Genomic DNA, 18859 nt, shown 5'->3' with positions numbered 1-18859 from the left:
CAAATAATACTTCTAACTTTTTCTTCCACTAGTAAATACTTGAGATCTTGGATTCCTAAGAGGGACCAAGAGTTCTCTTAACAGAAACCTAAGAAAATGGAGTAACCTGAACTCTGAACAAATATTTAAAAATATTTTAGTGTTCCTGCCGTGATTCACTTTATTGTCAGATTTTTATTTTAAAACTGTAAGAAAATGTGTTTTCAGGGCATAAGGAGACCACAGTAATAGTCACACTAGATTTAGAAGTTAAGTTTCTTACTGCTTTCAGTAAGCATGAGAATTGTGGTCCTGTGCTTTAACGAAACTGAAGGGGAAAAAAATTAGAGGTTAAAATAAAACAACACTTACTGGGGCGCCTGGGTGGCTCAGTGGGTTAAAGCCGCTGCCTTTGGCTCAGGTCATGATCCCATCGAGCCCCGCATCGGGCTCTCTGCTCAGCAGGGAGCCTGCTTCTTCCTCTCTCTCTGCCTGCCTCTCTGCCTACTTGTGATCTCTGCCTGTCAAATAAATAAAATCTTAAAACAAAATAAATAAAACAACACTTACTAATACAAAGTTGGTATTTGTAGTCCGTACTTACTATTTGGCCACATGATGTCGCTCTTTACCGCGAAATTTTCTCATTCAAGACCAGACTAAGTCATCCGTTTTCATACTGGAAAGACTCCTCATTCTGTTTCTCTAAGCCGACGAACAATGGCGAGCGCTTCAGGATAGTAAGGAAGAGATGAGAAGATTCCTCCAGATTTTGAGACACGTTACGATTTGAATGGAAAAAAAAAACAATTAATTTGAAATGGTGTACTCGAATCGAGGCGACCGGGAGCACCGGCATCGACTGCTGTTTTTTATAATTCTCACAGTCTGGGAGACTGGAAGCGGCCAGGTCCACTACTCGGTCCTGGAGGAGGCTAAACACGGCACCTTCGTGGGTCGCATCGCCCAGGACTTGGGGCTGGAGCTGACGGAGCTCGTACCGCGCCTGTTCCGGGTGGCGTCCAAAGGCCACGGGGACCTTCTGGAGGTAAATCTGCAGAATGGCATTTTGTTTGTGAATTCTCGGATCGATCGGGAGGAGCTGTGCGGGCGGAGCGCGGAGTGCAGCATCCACCTGGAGGTGATCGTGGACAGGCCGCTGCAGGTTTTCCATGTGGAGGTGGAGGTGAAGGACATTAACGACAATGCGCCTGTGTTCCCCCAGACGCAAAAGAATCTGTTTATAGCAGAATCCAGGATGCTAGACTCTCGGTTTCCACTAGAGGACGCTTCGGATGCAGATATCGAGGAGAACGCTCTGTTGACTTACAGACTGAGCCCGAACGAGTTTTTCTCTCTGGACGTACCAACAAATGACGAACAGGTAAAACCTCTTGGGCTTGTATTACGGAAACCTTTAGACAGGGAACAATCTCCGGAACTTCATTTATTGCTCACGGCCACTGATAGAGGCAAACCTGAGCTGACTGGCTCCGTTCAGTTACTCATCAAAGTGCTGGACGCCAATGACAACGCCCCCACTTTCGATAAAACACTCTATGCCGTGAAATTACCAGAAAATATTCCCAATGGAACTTTGGTAATTAAACTTAACGCCTCAGATTTGGATGAAGGCTCGAATGCTGATATTATTTACTTATTCTCTAGTGATGTTTCCCCAGATATAAAATCTAAGTTCTACATTGATGCCATAAACGGAGAAATTGTAGCAATAGGACATATCGATTTTGAAGAAAGTAAAACCTACAAACTTCGAATAGAAGCGATCGATAAAGGCTCCCTACCACTAGCTGGTCACTGTACAGTTCATGTGCAAGTTTTGGACGCTAATGATAATGCTCCAGAGTTGACTGTTACTTCCCTGTCTCTCCCTATCTCAGAGAATGCTCAGCCGGGCACAGTCATCACCTTGATTAATGTGTCTGACCGAGATTCTGGAGCTAATGGGGAGGTGACCTGCTCACTAACACCCCACGTCCCCTTCAAGCTGGTGTCCACCTTCAAGAACTACTATTCGCTGGTGCTGGACAGCGCCTTGGATCGCGAGAGCGTGTCCAACTATGAGCTGGTGGTGACAGCGCGGGACGGAGGATCGCCTCCGCTCTCCGCCACCGCCAGCTTGTCCGTGGAAGTGGCGGACGTGAACGACAATGCGCCGGCGTTCGCGCAGCCCGAGTACACGGTGTTCGTGAAGGAGAACAACCCGCCCGGCTGCCACATCTTCACGGTGTCGGCGCGGGACGCGGACGCGCAGGAGAACGCGCGGGTGTCCTACTCGCTGGTGGAGCGGCGCGTGGGCGAGCGCGCGCTGTCGAGCTACGTGTCGGTGCACGCGGAGAGCGGCAAGGTGTACGCGCTGCAGCCGCTGGACCACGAGGAGCTGGAGCTGCTGCAGTTCCAAGTGAGCGCGCGCGACGCGGGCGTGCCTCCGCTGGGCAGCAACGTGACGCTGCAGGTGTTCGTGCTGGACGAGAACGACAACGCGCCCGCGCTGCTGCCGCGGCCCGGCGCGGGCGGCGGGGGCGGCGCGCTGAGCGAGCTGGTGTCGCGGTCGGTGGGCGCGGGCCACGTGGTGGCGAAGGTGCGCGCGGTGGACGCGGATTCCGGCTACAACGCGTGGCTGTCGTTCGAGCTGCAGCCGGCGGCGGGGGGCGCGCGCAGCCCGTTCCGCGTGGCGCTGTACACGGGCGAGATCAGCACGACGCGCCCCCTGGACGAGGCGGACCCGCCGCGCCAGCGCCTGCTGGTGCTGGTCAAGGACCACGGCGAGCCGGCGCTGACGGCCACGGCCACCGTGCTGCTGTCGCTGGTGGAGAGCGGCCAGGCGCCAAAGGCGTCGTCGCGGGTGTTGGCGGGCGCCGCTGGCGCCGAGACGGCGCTGGTGGACGTCAACGTGTACCTGATCGTCGCCATCTGCGCGGTGTCCAGCCTGCTGGTGCTCACGCTGCTGCTGTACACGGCGCTGCGGTGCTCGGCTCCGCCCAGGGAGGGCGCGTGCGGGCCTGGGAAGCCCACGCTCGTGTGCTCCAGCGCGGTGGGGAGCTGGTCGTACTCGCAGCAGAGGCGGCAGAGGGTGTGCTCTGGGGAGGGCGCGCCCAAGACCGACCTCATGGCCTTCAGTCCCAGTCTTCCTCCCTGTCCTGGATCTCTAAATGCAACGGAAGATTCAGAAGCTTCTTTGGAGTCCTCTGGAAAGGTGGGTTACTCAAATATTTTATTCACTATATATTTATTTTTTGAAGTGTGACAAACATTCTTATTTGCAGACGGGTCTTTTGAATAGTTTTTACTCATTTATTCTAGAGATCTGCGAATATTTTATTTATTATTCAGAAGTTGAATACTTTAAGTTTATACCTGCCTTTTGTATTTTGACTTCCAATTACGAATCATTAAAAACCATACATTGAGTACTATTTAGTGCGTGCTGGAATCAATTTCATTTAAAACCTGTCATGGGAATCATATTGAATTCCTAAAGCCGTGCTGCCACTGCACCTGAAAATTATTCGGTGAAAAGTAGCTTAATTGCTACACATTAAGTATACTTCAACACCAGTCCATCATTTATTCATTTCTTTAAAAAGAAAATCTTATATATTTATTGGAAAGAGACTGCCTGCGGGAACACGAGAGAGGGGAGGGGCAGAGGGAGATGGAGGATTAGACTCTGTGCGGAGCTGGGATGTGGTGGCTGGATCCCAGGAATCTGGGATCCTGACTGGAGCAGAAGGCATAGCCTTAAATGCTTAACTGACAGAGTCATCCAGATGCCTCTCATTTCTAAACTTTGCATGATACTTTAATATATAATCTATTGTTTAAAAGAAACCCAAAGTGGAAATACATAACTGTACTTTTCTACCTTTCTCTGGATGGATACTAAAGGCATGGTTGGCCAGCACTACTCAGTGTTTATTATTTCAATGAATAAATTTCAGTATACCCTAGAAAACACTTACTTTACCTTAGGAATCTAATTCTGACAACAAATGCTAGAAATATAACTTTCATTTCAACTTTTGTAAAATATGTTTCTATATACTTGGTTGAGAATATTGTGGTATATTGATTGAGAATTTTGTTTACATTTAGAAAATTTTTTGAAATTCATCTTTTATCTGATATTGGAGAAAATACTTCCTTGAGGTACTTTCTTTTTTCAAAAGACTTTACTTTTTACTGAAATTTTTGTTAGTATACATACACGTTTGTGCATTACAGATATATGTATATTCTAAACTTTGAATTCTCTTGAAATTTAGTCTATAACTTTAAAAAGTTACCCCTATCAGGGGAGATGATGATTTACTTTTTTCTCTCAATATTCTGAAAGACAGAAATCTGGAGATGGTAAATTGCACCTTTAAACTCATTACATATTAAATTTATATTTCCTGAATTGTGGCATGTGACTTTCAGATTGGTGGTTCTTCATACTGTGTTTAGTCCAAGTTTTTGTTTTCTAATTTATATTTTAGAAACTTCATTTGTACTTATGTTGAGTTTTGTTACATGACTTATTTTTCTATTCCAGTATTTTTTATTGTATTAGATTTTTAACAAGATATTCCTTAATTGACAACTCAGGAGAGCAAAATCAGTAGCTTTGAGAATAGAGTTACAATGAAACCATGAAAGTGCAAGTAAAAATCACTTAAATAATATGTTTCAATATTTTCTTTTCCCTTTTAGAGGACATGTTTGGCATATGTTATAAAGCAGTTTATTTTCTCTTCATTATACATATACATATATATATGATTTATTTATTTGTTTATTTAAAATATTTATTTATTTGTCAGAGAGAGGGAGAGAGAGCACACACACACACACACATGCAGGGGGAGCAGCAGGCAGAGGGAGAGGCAGACTCCCTATCAAGCAGGGAGCAGGATGCCGGACTCCATCCAAGGATCCTAGGATCATGACCTGAGCGGAAGGCAGAAGGCAGACACCTAACGACTGAGCCACCCAGGCACCCCTTTTGCATTGTATTTCTTTCAAAACTTGAGTATTTTCTGAACTCCTGTAATCAATTCTGTCCATGTCTGTCAGTATAATTCACCTTAAATCAAATATATTTCTCCTTGTACTTTTTCATGTGCAAGAGCAACTGAATCAGAATTTGAATGGACTTTAACTTAAGATCAGTCTAAAGAAGTAGAAAAGTATAAAAACAATTTATTAGAATAGATGAATCAATTAATTAAATGAATTGGGCCCAGGTATTTGATTATATGTTATGTGGATTATGTGGATTGAGGAGTGCTAGAAATTTAACCACCCTGCCCCACTCCTCTAGTCTCTTAGAGCTAGTATGATTTATTATTTACTATGTCTTCTATAATTATACATTTTATTCTTTATTATTGATGGCTGTATTGATATAATTGGTAATTTTGTCCTTAATATTTGTTTTCTCCTGAATATGGGCTATCATCATATGCAAATTTTCAGAAGATCAGTGAACATCTAGCAAGGAATTTACCTTTTACATCATCAGGAAGCATGAGCACACTGTAATCTCTTTTATAAATCACAACATCATTAAAGTAAATAAATTAACCTTTGGATAAGACCAAAGTTCTTATTATTAAGTTTTCCCTTCTTGGGAAAAGAGAATTTTCTCTCTTTTTTTTCAGTAGTGTAGATATATTAAAAGAGAATTTCAGTTGCTGAATATTAGGTTCCAAGAACTTTGAGAAATAAAATATTTTTACTTCAGGTAGTGATGAAGAGCTTTATTGACACTGATAAAACTATTAGATAATTCCAAAATTGTAATTGGGGTCCTTGAAAAGATTAAATATAACAAAGATGAGAGCACTTGTCTCTGCAAGCGGAAATCACACACTTTTGAATTATTTTATTTAGAATCACAATTAAGGTTATTTTTGCCCATGTAAGATACATATCAGAAAGTGAAACTTCTCCCTGTGTAACTGATTTCTCACTAAAAGTACTTTTCTGTTTTCCCAAAGACCAGAACCACCAATCAGCCTGTGCAGTAGTAACTGTGAAGGCCTCGCACAGTTATAATATTCTACAGGTAATAATTTTTTTTTTTACCAAAAAGCTTATTGTGGTCTTAACACAATGTGAAAATAAATGTGGCTAAATTGAGGCCTGAGAATATTGCCATTTATGAACCACTCACTCCCCTTAAGGTACAATCCTAGGCATATAATATATCATAATTCATACAACCACCATATTATTATTGTATGAATGTTATAAAACTGAAAAGAGACAGAGAGGTAAAATTATTTTCCCCAGGTGACACAACTAGTAAGTTTAAGAATAGGAATCAGAATGGAGGCATTTCTGATGTTAAAGCCAGTGATCTTCTCTCAACGAACTAGTGATGACTGAAATTTAGGAGTTTTAAACAACTTAGAGAATTGATTCTTCAGATTAGTGTCTACTAAGTTTTATTTAATCTCAGATAATGACAAAGAGAAGTGAATTGCGTATCAAAACTTGAAAATATTTGGGGCTTCTGTCTTCAGCTCAGGTCATGATCCTAGGGTTCTGGGATCAAGTCCCTCATGAGGCTCCTGGCTCAATGGGGAGTCAGCTTCTCCCTCTCCCTCTGCTCCTCCCCGCCACTCGTTCTCTCTCTCTCAAATAAATCAGATCTTAAAAAAACTGGAATTGGTCTAAAATTGTCATCCAGTAAAATACTAATACACTCAGTATATACAAATATTAAGACTATTTTCCAAAATAGCTAATAATAATCATTGCTGGGGAAGAAATTGCTTCTCTGAGGTTCTCCACTCAGGAAACCCTGCATACTCAGGAGTATGCAGTAATTATTGTTATATACAAAAGAGACATCATGTGAACTTCTGGAGATCTGTAGAGATACAAATCCGTCAAAATAGAATGAAAAGCGATGACCGAAAGACAAGTTAAACGCACGGAATTGTACTTACACATTCAGCCACCGGATGTCGCTGTCTTCCACGAAATGTTTTTTAGAACAAAGGCATAATCCTGTTTCTCAAGGATAGAAAGGAGCTACGTTCTCAGATCTCAGCCATTTATGATAAAATTAGATGTAAGAAGTCGAATAGGAAAATTCAGAGAACATGCTTCTTCTAGACCGCTGGTTCATTAATTTGTAAATCGGCAGAAAGATACGATGTTGGTCTACACACCCAGCAACCAAAGAGCTTTGCGCCTCCTCTTGCTCCTGCTTCCCGCAGCCTGGAAGGCGGGGAGCGGCCAGCTCCACTATTCCGTCCCGGAGGAGGCCAAACACGGTACCTTCGTGGGCCGCATCGCCCAGGATTTGGGGCTGGAACTGACGGAGCTCGTACCGCGCCTTTTCCGCGTGGCGTCCACGGGTCACGGGGACCTTCTGGAGGTAAATCTGCAGAATGGCATTTTGTTCGTGAATTCTCGGATTGACCGGGAGGATCTGTGCGGGCGGAGCGCGGAGTGCAGCATCCACCTAGAGGTGATCGTGGACAGGCCGCTGCAGGTTTTCCATGTGGAGGTGGAGGTGAAGGACATTAACGACAATGCGCCGGTCTTCTCCGTCTCAGAACAAAAGCTTTTAATACCCGAATCTCGACTGCTTGACTCTCGATTTCCGCTAGAAGGCGCATCTGATGCGGATGTTGGAGACAATGCAGTGCTTACCTATAGACTCAGTCCAAATGAGTTTTTCATTCTTGATATTATAAACAAAAAAGACAAAGGCAAATCCCCAGTGCTTGTTCTAGAAAAAATGCTGGATCGTGAAGAAAATCCTCAGCTTCAGTTGTTATTAACCGCAACGGATGGAGGCAAACCGGAATATACTGGATCTGTTACTTTACTGATCTTGGTGTTGGATGCCAATGATAATGCGCCTGTATTTGACCGATCCGTTTATGAAGTTAAGATGTATGAAAATTCAGCGAACCAAACGTTAATAATATGGCTAAATGCGTCTGATGCAGATGAAGGAATAAACAAGGAAATGATATATTCATTTAGCGCTTTGGTTCCACCCAGCGTAAGGAGGAAATTTCTAATGAACGAAAAAACGGGAGAAATAAGAGTAAATGATGCAATTGACTTTGAGGACAGTAACACTTATGAAATTCATGTAGATGTTACAGATAAAGGAAACCCACCTATGGTTGGTCACTGCACCGTACTAGTGGAAGTTCTGGATGAAAATGATAATTCACCTACGGTGATTATCACTTCTCTGTCACTCCCGGTGCGAGAAGATGCTCAGGTGGGAACTGTCATCGCCCTTATCAGCGTGTCCGATCGTGACTCTGGTGCCAATGGGCAGGTGACCTGCTCATTAACACCCTACGTCCCCTTCAAGCTGGTGTCCACCTTCAAGAACTACTATTCGCTGGTGCTGGACAGCGCCTTGGATCGCGAGAGCGTGTCCAACTATGAGCTGGTGGTGACAGCGCGGGACAGAGGATCGCCTCCGCTCTCCGCCACCGCCAGCTTGTCCGTGGAAGTGGCGGACGTGAACGACAACGCGCCGGCGTTCGCGCAGCCCGAGTACACGGTGTTCGTGAAGGAGAACAACCCGCCCGGCTGCCACATCTTCACGGTGTCGGCGCGGGACGCGGACGCGCAGGAGAACGCGCGGGTGTCCTACTCGCTGGTGGAGCGGCGCGTGGGCGAGCGCGCGCTGTCGAGCTACGTGTCGGTGCACGCGGAGAGCGGCAAGGTGTACGCGCTGCAGCCGCTGGACCACGAGGAGCTGGAGCTGCTGCAGTTCCAAGTGAGCGCGCGCGACGCGGGCGTGCCTCCGCTGGGCAGCAACGTGACGCTGCAGGTGTTCGTGCTGGACGAGAACGACAACGCGCCCGCGCTGCTGCCGCGGCCCGGCGCGGGCGGCGGGGGCGGCGCGCTGAGCGAGCTGGTGTCGCGGTCGGTGGGCGCGGGCCACGTGGTGGCGAAGGTGCGCGCGGTGGACGCGGATTCCGGCTACAACGCGTGGCTGTCGTTCGAGCTGCAGCCGGCAGCGGGGGGCGCGCGCAGCCCGTTCCGCGTGGCGCTGTACACGGGCGAGATCAGCACGACGCGCCCCCTGGACGAGGCGGACCCGCCGCGCCAGCGCCTGCTGGTGCTGGTCAAGGACCACGGCGAGCCGGCGCTGACGGCCACGGCCACCGTGCTGCTGTCGCTGGTGGAGAGCGGCCAGGCGCCAAAGGCGTCGTCGCGGGTGTTGGCGGGCGCCGCTGGCGCCGAGACGGCGCTGGTGGACGTCAACGTGTACCTGATCGTCGCCATCTGCGCGGTGTCCAGCCTGCTGGTGCTCACGCTGCTGCTGTACACGGCGCTGCGGTGCTCGGCTCCGCCCAGGGAGGGCGCGTGCGGGCCTGGGAAGCCCACGCTCGTGTGCTCCAGCGCGGTGGGGAGCTGGTCGTACTCGCAGCAGAGGCGGCAGAGGGTGTGCTCTGGGGAGGGCGCGCCCAAGACCGACCTCATGGCCTTCAGTCCCAGTCTTCCTCCGTGTCCAGTCCCAGACGGAGAAACGGAAGAGCAGTCCAATGAAGGGGATTACTCTAGGAAGGTGGGTTATTACTTTTTTATTTCAATATGTTGTTTGGTAAATAATATTTTATTAACCGCTTTCCCCCCTCATATATGTCTCAGAATATCTCCATTCTTTCTAATATAGAATATTTCTGTAAAACCTCAAACATTTCTAGTAATATTTAATATAATATAATTTATTTTAAAAGCTCCTTTTTGGGGGCATCTCCTGGCTCAGTGGTAGAGCATGTGACTCTTAAACTCGGGTTGTGAGTCCAAGACCCACGTTGGGTATGCAGCTTACTGTAGAAAATAAAGAAATAAAAGTTCATTTTGTAATTTGTCTAGTGTATCCTGTGTGTCACGTTTTTCTTGATACTTCGATTTTTAAAATTATTCAACTTATTTTTAAGTATTTATGGTTCCAACACAAATATTTGATGTAGTTTGTAGGTTTTGGGTTTTTTCCCCATAAACTAGTGTCTTTTTTATGTTACATGTATTTATGAGATTAGTACTTTAACTAGTACTTTATTAGTAGTTTAATTTTAAAATCTAAATTTTGAATGACCCTCTTACCTTAAAGACTGCTCTGATCATTTCTCTTCCGGGTGGATATGTGCCTTTTCTCTCTTATTAAAGAATATGGGGGAGTGCAGAGAGGGGGGCTCAAGTCATGATCCCAGGGTCCTGGGATGGAGCCCCACACAGGAGGGGGTTCCCTATTTAGTGGAAAGCCTGCTTCTCCCTCTCCAGTTCGCCTTTCTTGTGCACACACTCTCTCTCTGTCAAATACATAAGTAAATAAAATCTTAAGGAAATATATGGAGGCACCTGGGTTGCTCAGTTGGTTATGCATGGGACTCTCCATTCAGGTGATGATCTTGGGGTCCTGGGATGAAGACTTACTCAGGCCTCCACACCCACAGGGGAGTCTGCTTGCAGATTTCTGTTCCTTTCTCTCTGCCTCTTCTGCCTTCTTGCTTGGTGCATGCGAGAGAACACACGGGTGGGTACTGTCTCAAATAAATCTTAAAGAAACATCTGTAGTGCAATATAGCTTATAATGCATACTATGTCCTCAGTATTCAGTGTTTATATTTTATTTTTTAAAAGATTTTATTTATTTGGCAGAGATCACAAATAGGCAGAGAGGCAGGCAGTGGCGGGGGGAAGCAGGCTCCCCGCTGAGCAGAGAGCCCTATGTGGGGGCTCCGATCCCAGGGCCCTGGGATCATGACCTGAGCCGAAGGCAGAGGCTTAACCCACTGAGCCACACAGGCACCCCTATATTTTATTTTTAATGGTACTCTAAGGAGACTTGAAGCTCATTTATAAATGTCCTAACCTACAAAATTAAGGGTTTTGAGCTTTTAAAGTGTTTTTCATTTTTATTTTGGTAGTGGTGGTATCTCTGTTGTATGTACTATTCACTTCTTTGAGCAGAAGAAAAGTTTTATAGTTCTGTTGTAAAATGGAAGAGTTTAATGAGCTCTTCGTGATCTACTCCTTTATCAGCATGAAATATTGTTTATTATGTGCAAGTATAAGATTTTGCACTGTGAAGAAAAAGTCATGATTGTGTTTAATAATGGAGAACATTTGAAAATCCCTTTTAAATTTTTTAAAAGATTTTATTTATTTATTTGTCAGAACAGAGGGAGAGAGAGCAAGTGAGCACAGGCAGACAAAGAGGCAGGCAGAGGCAGAGGGAGAAGCAGGCTCCATGCCGAGCAAGGAGCCCGATGTGGGACTCAATCCCAGGACCCTGGGATCATGACCTGAGCCAAAGGCAGCTGCTTAACCAACTGAGCCACCCAGGCATCCCATAATTTTTTAAAAGATTTTATTTATTTATTTGACAGAGAGAGGTCACAAGTAGGCAGAGTGAAGGCAGAGAGAGAGGGGGAAGGAGGCTCCCTGCTGAGCAAAGAGCCTGGTGCTGGGCTTGATCCCAGGACCCTGGGACCATGACCTGAGCCCAAGGCAGAGGCCTAACCCACTGAGCCACCCTGGCGCCCCTAAAATCCCTTTTAATTTTAAGGAGGTTGAAAATAATTACTTTAGTCCAAATTAATATGAGAAGTTGAAGAGAATGCTGAATTGTTCTATTAGAACGATCTCTACTGGTTTGAGATCATAGTGTGCACCTAGTTTATAGTTTCTCTAGCCATTTAAACAAGGTTGTGTTGGATGAGGTAGACTGGGAAATGCAGACAATTAAAGTGCAGGGTGCCAACACTATCCTATTCAATATTCCTTTCTGAGACTGGTTGTTACATGAAGCCTATGATTTCATTTTTGTTTATTTTGCTAAATCCCATTTTACAAAAAAATAGTAGTGCTAACTAGTTTATCATCTCAACTCTGATCTTTAGCAATACTTTTTCATTTCTGTATGCAGGCTGAGTTTTTACTCTGTGTGTGTTTCACAAATAGTTTCTAATAAAATGTGAAATCTCTATTCAAGTTTAGGAACACCAAAAAGACTGTTGTGGCAGGAATTTAAGCACAGTATTGCCTATTTACATTAATACTTCCCTTGGCCACTCTCCTATACTCAGAGATTACAGATGATAAGTTAATGCAGAATATTTCAACTTGCATATAGAATTCTTTTCCCTTATATCTGCCTTCTCTTTCTGCCCCCTTTTAAAAGATTTTATTTATTTATTTATTTGACAGAGAGAGAGAGAGAGAGATCACAAGTAGGCAGAGAGGCAGGCAGAGAGAGAGAGGGGGATAGCAGGGTCCCTGCTCAAAAGGGAGTCCCAGTGTGCCTCCATCCTAGGACCCTGGGATCATGACCTGAGCCGAAGGCAGAGTCTTAATGCACTAAGCCACCCAGGTGCTCTTTCTGCCCTTTAAAATGTCGCTTTGTTCCTCTTGCAGAAAAGTCTTATCCAAAGGTATCTCTTCATCTGAGCAATTAATGAAACACAGGATTGTGTGTTTACCGATTTATTCCTATTTATTTTACTTCTCTTTTTGGGAGGACATGTTTTTTAATATTAATTTTTTTCAAAGATTTTATTTATTTAACAGAGAGAGAGAGAGAGAGAGAGAGATCACAAGTAGGCAGAGAGAGGGGGGGAAGCAGGCTCCCAGCTGAGCAGAGAGCCCAATGCCGATGCTGGGCTGAATCCCAGGACTCTGAGATCATGACCTGAGCTGAAGGCAGAGGCTTAACCCACTGAGCAGCCCAGGCACCCCTGGGGGGGCATGTTTAAAACACAAACATTCACCAAAAGTTTAGCACAACCAGTTACCATTTTATCCAGCAACTTAATAATTTTAAAGTCTTTGGAGGAGGAAATGCAGATAGGGGAGGAAATGAGGTGAGATTTCAGGAGTAGTTGAGAGATAGCAAAGACACATTTTACTGTTTTTAGTTTGCCATTGTCTTCCTCTGTCTGTCTTTATTTTTTTTCAAAGATTTTATTTATTTATTTGACAGAGAGAGAGATCACAAGTAGAGAGGCAGGCAGAGGTGGGGGGGGAGCAGGCTCCCTGCTGAACAGAGAGAACCCGATGCGGGGCTCGATCCCAGGACCCTGAGACCATGACCTGAGCTGAAGGCAGAGGCTTTAACTCACTGAGCCACCCAGGTGCCCTTGTCTGTCTTTATTTTTAAAGATTTTATTTATTTATTTGAGAGAGAGAACATAAGCAGTGGGAGTGGCAGAGGAAGAGGGAGAAGCAGGCTTCCTGCTCATCCCAGGGACTCCATCCCAGGATCCTACAATCAAGACCTGAGCAGAAGGCTGATGTGTAACTGACTGAGCCACCCAGGTGTCCCATCTCTGTTTTATGATTAAATATTTTTAAAAAATTTATGGACAGTTTCTTTCATTTAACTCAGAATTATGGAAATTTCAGGATGAAATCAGAAAATATTCCAAATTAAGGATTTAACATTCTTGCCAAAAAAGAAATTAGTCAATTTCTTTTAAAACCATGATATTTTGAGGTGCCTGGGTGGCTCAGTTGTTAGCGCCTCTGCCTTTGGCTCAGGTCACGATCCCTGGGTCCTGGGATCCAGCCCAAATCAGGCTCCCTGCTCAGCAGGAAGCCTGCTTCTTCCTCTCCCACTCCCCCTGCTTGTGTTCCCTCTCTTACTGTCTCTCCCTCTGTCAAATAAATAAATAAATAAATAAAATATATTTTTAAAAAAACCTGTCACAACTTAGGAGTGCCTGGGTAGCACAGTTGGTTAAATGCCTGGCTCTTGGTTTTGGATTGGGTTGTGATCTCTTGACTTTGTGAGAACGAGCCCCATATCAGGCTCTAGTCAGCAAAGAGTTGGCTTGAGTTTCTCTTTCTCTGCCCCTCCTCCCAATGCTCTCTCTCTGAAATAAATAAACGTAAAAACCCTCTAACATTTTAATTTTATAATCATGTGTAATATAATTTTATTAAATGGCATTAAAATGATGCTAATCACGAGTACTCTATGGCTCTTGATGGCATAGTATTTGTTATAGTCCATTTTAAGATGAATAACCAATCCATTTGGCTTTATTGGTATACTATAATTATTGAGCTATATGATAGCCTTGGTATTCTGAGGGCTTTAAAAACTGTCTTGATGTGTACTTAACTAATGAAGCAATTCCTTAAACCAAAAATGGAATGGACCTCCATCCTGTCATATTCCCAAAGGGACTAGATTATTTAAATCAGCAAACCCAAGGAGTCATGTCTTAGTCATGTCTTTTTCTGAATTTAGTAACCCACATGTGCTAAAAAAGTTTTTGCTCTTCTTTATGCAATATCTTCAGTTTATGGCTTTCACAACTTAAAAAAGAATTACAAGTAGTTAGAACTATAAATCTTTTGCATAGATTTATAATCATTGAATCCCTATTTTTAGAAGTATTCCAAATGAAGACTGCAGCTCACTTTCTCATAAAAACCAAAGATTGCCATGGGTAGCCATTTACAATTTTTTTCAGTAGAGAAATTTGGTATTTTCCCAGTGGCTGCCATCTTATCAGAAGGATTTCAGATATTGGATAGTTGGCTTCTTAACAGTCTTGAGAATGGTTAAAATATTTCTCTTTTACTATAAGACTGATAAGTTTTATTGTAACTGGTATTGTGATGCAAATTTCCACATGGTTTTTGCACTGGAGATAAGAACAGGAAAATAAAAATTGAGTAAATGAATTAGATTTAGATGCTTTTCTACTCTAGTCTCTGTAAGCCAATTCTGGAGTAAAATGGATATAAACAAACAGAAAATATAACCGGAATTCCTGATTCAGGGTTTTCCTTGGGAGGGTATTTTATAAATATAAATGTAAGTATTTTATAAATAGCAATGAATGTAATGTGAATTTAAGTTGTCCTTCAGGATGGAAACTACAACATTCATTCTGAGCAGATACAATAATTGAAAAAGCTTTAAAATGAGCCAACAATAAAAATACTTTGTATTTCTCAGAGTCAGTACTTGGTAAATTCATTAATATCAAAGAAAATAAATCTTTAGATAAACTGGTAAGTAGCTTGCATTTCAGTATTGATTTGAAACACCATTATGTTGAGGTGGTAACTTAAGAGAACTTGTATCTTGAGTTATTCTTCTCACAGTTGAATTAAATGCTTAGAATAATTTAACATAGTATAAGGATTAAGTGATAGAAATTGTAGTATTAGCAATGGAATAAGCTCAACAAGAGGCCATTCCAAAATGATCACTTTCTGAAAACCTAAAAAACACACCATCTCTAGTAATCCACAAGTACGGACTTCTTTTAGTGTTTATATACATGATAATATAGTTAGTTCAGTAGTGCGTTCTCTTAGATGTCTATATCCAAGGTAAAACTGATAGGATTCTAATTTGTAAGGCAAAAACCACCTTTAAAGAACCAGTGGTCACACACAAGGAATGTATAAAGAAAGAACTAAAGGCCTACAAATTAAAAATGGAGCAATATATGAAGGAATTATGAGAGAAGCAATAGAAGTGAAAGAAATAGTATAAACACAAACGTACTTCCATTTTGAGCCACAGGATGTCGTTGTTCTCTAAGGAGCGGATTCTTTGAACAGAAGAAAATTACGGTAGTTCACGGACCACAAAGAATCTCCACGGGTTCCGGTGTTTTAAAGACTGTGCACACCCATGTTGTTAAGATCAGTTGGGATCTCAGGAACAAGGACTCAAAAGAAAGATCTAAAAGGACTACATCTTTAGGCTGATGAAATGTTGATTTACTAACGAGAAGCAAAGCAGGATGTTAGTTTCAGGACGAGGTGGCCAGGAAACCAAGCGCTTGCTGCTCTCCGTTCTGCTACTTGCAGTCTGGGAGGCCGGCAGTGGTCAGGTCCACTACTCGGTCGTGGAGGAGACCAAACACGGCACCTTCGTGGGTCGCATCGCCCAGGACTTGGGGCTGGAGCTGACGGAGCTTGTACCGCGCCTGTTCCGGGTGGCATCCAAGGGTCACGGGGACCTTCTGGAGGTAAATCTACAGAATGGCATTTTGTTTGTGAATTCTCGGATCGACCGGGAAGAGCTGTGCGGGCGGAGCGCGGAGTGCAGCATCCACCTGGAGGTGATCGTGGACAGGCCGCTGCAGGTTTTCCATGTGGAGGTGGAGGTGAAGGACATTAACGACAATCCTCCTGTATTCCCAGCAACACAAAAAAATTTGTTTATTTCCGAAACAAGGGCTCTTGACTCGCATTTTTCACTAGAGGGCGCCTCTGATGCAGATATCGGGGCAAACGCTCTGCTGACTTACAAACTGAGCCCCAATGAGTATTTCTCTCTGGAAGTACCCACCAACGATCAGGTAAAACCCCTCCAACTAGTACTAAAAAAACCCTTAGACAGGGAAGTCTCTTCAGAGCTTCTGTTGGTGCTCCAAGCAACTGATGGGGGCAAACCTGAGCTGACAGGTAGCACAGAATTACACATCACAGTGCTGGATGTAAACGACAATGCCCCAATGTTTGACAAAGCAGTCCATCGTGTAAAATTACTGGAGAATTCGAAAAACGGTACACTGGTTATTAGACTTAACGCCTCGGATTTGGATGAAGGTTCAAACAGCCACATTCTTTATTCCTTTGCCGCTGATGTCTCTTCAAATACAGAAGACTTTTTCCACATTGATTCGGCCAGTGGAGAAATAAAAGTAAACGGAAAAATAGATTTTGAAGAAACTAAATTATGGAAACTTCAAATAGAAGCAGTTGACAAAGGACATCCCCCCATGTTTGGTCACTGCACAATCTTGGTTGAAATCTTGGACATTAATGATAATGCTCCGGAGTTGCTGGTGACGTCGCTATTATTGTCTGTTCCAGAGGATGCTATAATGGGAACTGTTATCGCCCTAATCAGTGTAACTGACCGTGATGCTGGGGAAAACGGGCAGGTGACCTGCTCACTAACACACCACGTTCCCTTCAAGCTGGTGTCCACCTTCAAGAACTACTATTCGCTGGTGCTGGACAGCGCCTTGGATCGCGAGAGCGTGTCGAACTATGAGCTGGTGGTGACCGCAAGGGACGGAGGATCGCCTCCGCTCTCCGCCACCGCCAGCTTGTCCGTGGAAGTGGCGGACGTGAACGACAACGCGCCGGCGTTCGCGCAGCCCGAGTACACGGTGTTCGTGAAGGAGAACAACCCGCCCGGCTGCCACATCTTCACGGTGTCGGCGCGGGACGCGGACGCGCAGGAGAACGCGCGGGTGTCCTACTCGCTGGTGGAGCGGCGCGTGGGCGAGCGCGCGCTGTCGAGCTACGTGTCGGTGCACGCGGAGAGCGGCAAGGTGTACGCGCTGCAGCCGCTGGACCACGAGGAGCTGGAGCTGCTGCAGTTCCAAGTGAGCGCGCGCGACGCGGGCGTGCCTCCGCTGGGCAGCAACGTGACGCTGCAGGTGTTCGTGCTGGACGAGAACGACAACGCGCCCGCGCTGCTGCCGCGGCCCGGCGCGGGCGGCGGGGGCGGCGCGCTGAGCGAGCTGGTGTCGCGGTCGGTGGGCGCGGGCCACGTGGTGGCGAAGGTGCGCGCGGTGGACGCGGATTCCGGCTACAACGCGTGGCTGTCGTTCGAGCTGCAGCCGGCAGCGGGGGGCGCGCGCAGCCCGTTCCGCGTGGCGCTGTACACGGGCGAGATCAGCACGACGCGCCCCCTGGACGAGGCGGACCCGCCGCGCCAGCGCCTGCTGGTGCTGGTCAAGGACCACGGCGAGCCGGCGCTGACGGCCACGGCCACCGTGCTGCTGTCGCTGGTGGAGAGCGGCCAGGCGCCAAAGGCGTCGTCGCGGGTGTTGGCGGGCGCCGCTGGCGCCGAGACGGCGCTGGTGGACGTCAACGTGTACCTGATCGTCGCCATCTGCGCGGTGTCCAGCCTGCTGGTGCTCACGCTGCTGCTGTACACGGCGCTGCGGTGCTCGGCTCCGCCCAGGGAGGGCGCGTGCGGGCCTGGGAAGCCCACGCTCGTGTGCTCCAGCGCGGTGGGGAGCTGGTCGTACTCGCAGCAGAGGCGGCAGAGGGTGTGCTCTGGGGAGGGCGCGCCCAAGACCGACCTCATGGCCTTCAGCCCTAGTATTCCTCCTTGTTTAAATTCTGGAGATAGTGGAGAACAGATTTTCGGGAATGATGTAAGTACAGTAATTCTGAACGTATTTAATGCCTGTTGATGTCAATCGCATAATATGTTCAGCGACATTTGTGTAGGTTTATTATTTCATTTATTTGTTTTTGTTTTCTTTTCTTGGGATGGTTTATTTTTAAACACACTGGAAGTCTAGCCGTTTTTATTACTTTTCACCGAAATCTTCATGAACACAGCAGAACATTATTTAGTTGCTGGAAATAATGTTAGTGGTCGTAGTAGCAATAATGAAATAGATGACTAAAGTTGTCTGTAAATGAAGAAGGCTGTTATCCAGGTGAGAATCACTGATGGGAAATGCAGGATGTAGGCAAACCTTAAATATTCTAGTTCTCAATTTTGCAGCAAGTTCACTTTTTCTGTTCAATTCCTTATTCTAATTGGTGTCCTCCACTCATTGTGTTCGTGTATTAAAAATTACCATAATAATGCATAACTTCATAATTTAATTGTTTTGAGTTTGAAATGTGTTTGAATTCTTACCTTCCTTTAAACTATAAGTTTATTTATTACTAATGGGCATGGGGTGTTGAGATGGCTTCCTTTCATAAATAAGTTTGTTTCTTTATAATCAATGGCATGCTTCTGAGATACTGAATGAAGTTGCAGTCTTACCTTTGGGGAGGACTTTACTTTTTCCTTTAATCCTTTCATGATTTCCTGCTTATTTTCTTCATCATCTTCGGCAGCTTCAGATAAACTACATTTTTTCTT

General features: G+C 45.2%; 3 protein-coding genes across 3 annotated transcripts; all 3 read left to right on the top strand.

Annotated features, from left to right (window-relative positions):
* Positions 1-657: 657 nt before the first annotated feature.
* Positions 658-3190, top strand: LOC122890471 (protocadherin alpha-7-like). The gene is given in 2 exon segments (XM_044226109.1): positions 658-3073; positions 3075-3190. Coding segments are annotated over 2 exon segments (2352 nt in total). The 5' UTR covers positions 658-799; the 3' UTR covers positions 3153-3190.
* Positions 3191-7150: 3960 nt separating this feature from the next.
* On the top strand, positions 7151-9652 carry LOC122890842 (protocadherin alpha-10-like). Its single transcript, XM_044226327.1, has one exon. The coding sequence runs from the start codon at positions 7151-7153 to the stop codon at positions 9650-9652; it is 2502 nt and encodes an 833-aa protein (XP_044082262.1).
* A 5992-nt stretch (positions 9653-15644) lies between these two features.
* LOC122890475 (protocadherin alpha-10-like) lies at positions 15645-18125 on the top strand. The gene is given in 2 exon segments (XM_044226122.1): positions 15645-18023; positions 18025-18125. Coding segments are annotated over 2 exon segments (2340 nt in total). The 5' UTR covers positions 15645-15752; the 3' UTR covers positions 18094-18125.
* The last annotated feature ends 734 nt before the right edge of the window (positions 18126-18859 follow it).

Source organism: Neovison vison, chromosome 1 (assembly GCF_020171115.1).
Source record: "Neovison vison isolate M4711 chromosome 1, ASM_NN_V1, whole genome shotgun sequence".
NCBI lineage: Eukaryota > Metazoa > Chordata > Mammalia > Carnivora > Mustelidae > Neogale > Neogale vison.
This window is presented reverse-complemented; position numbering and strand designations above follow the sequence as displayed.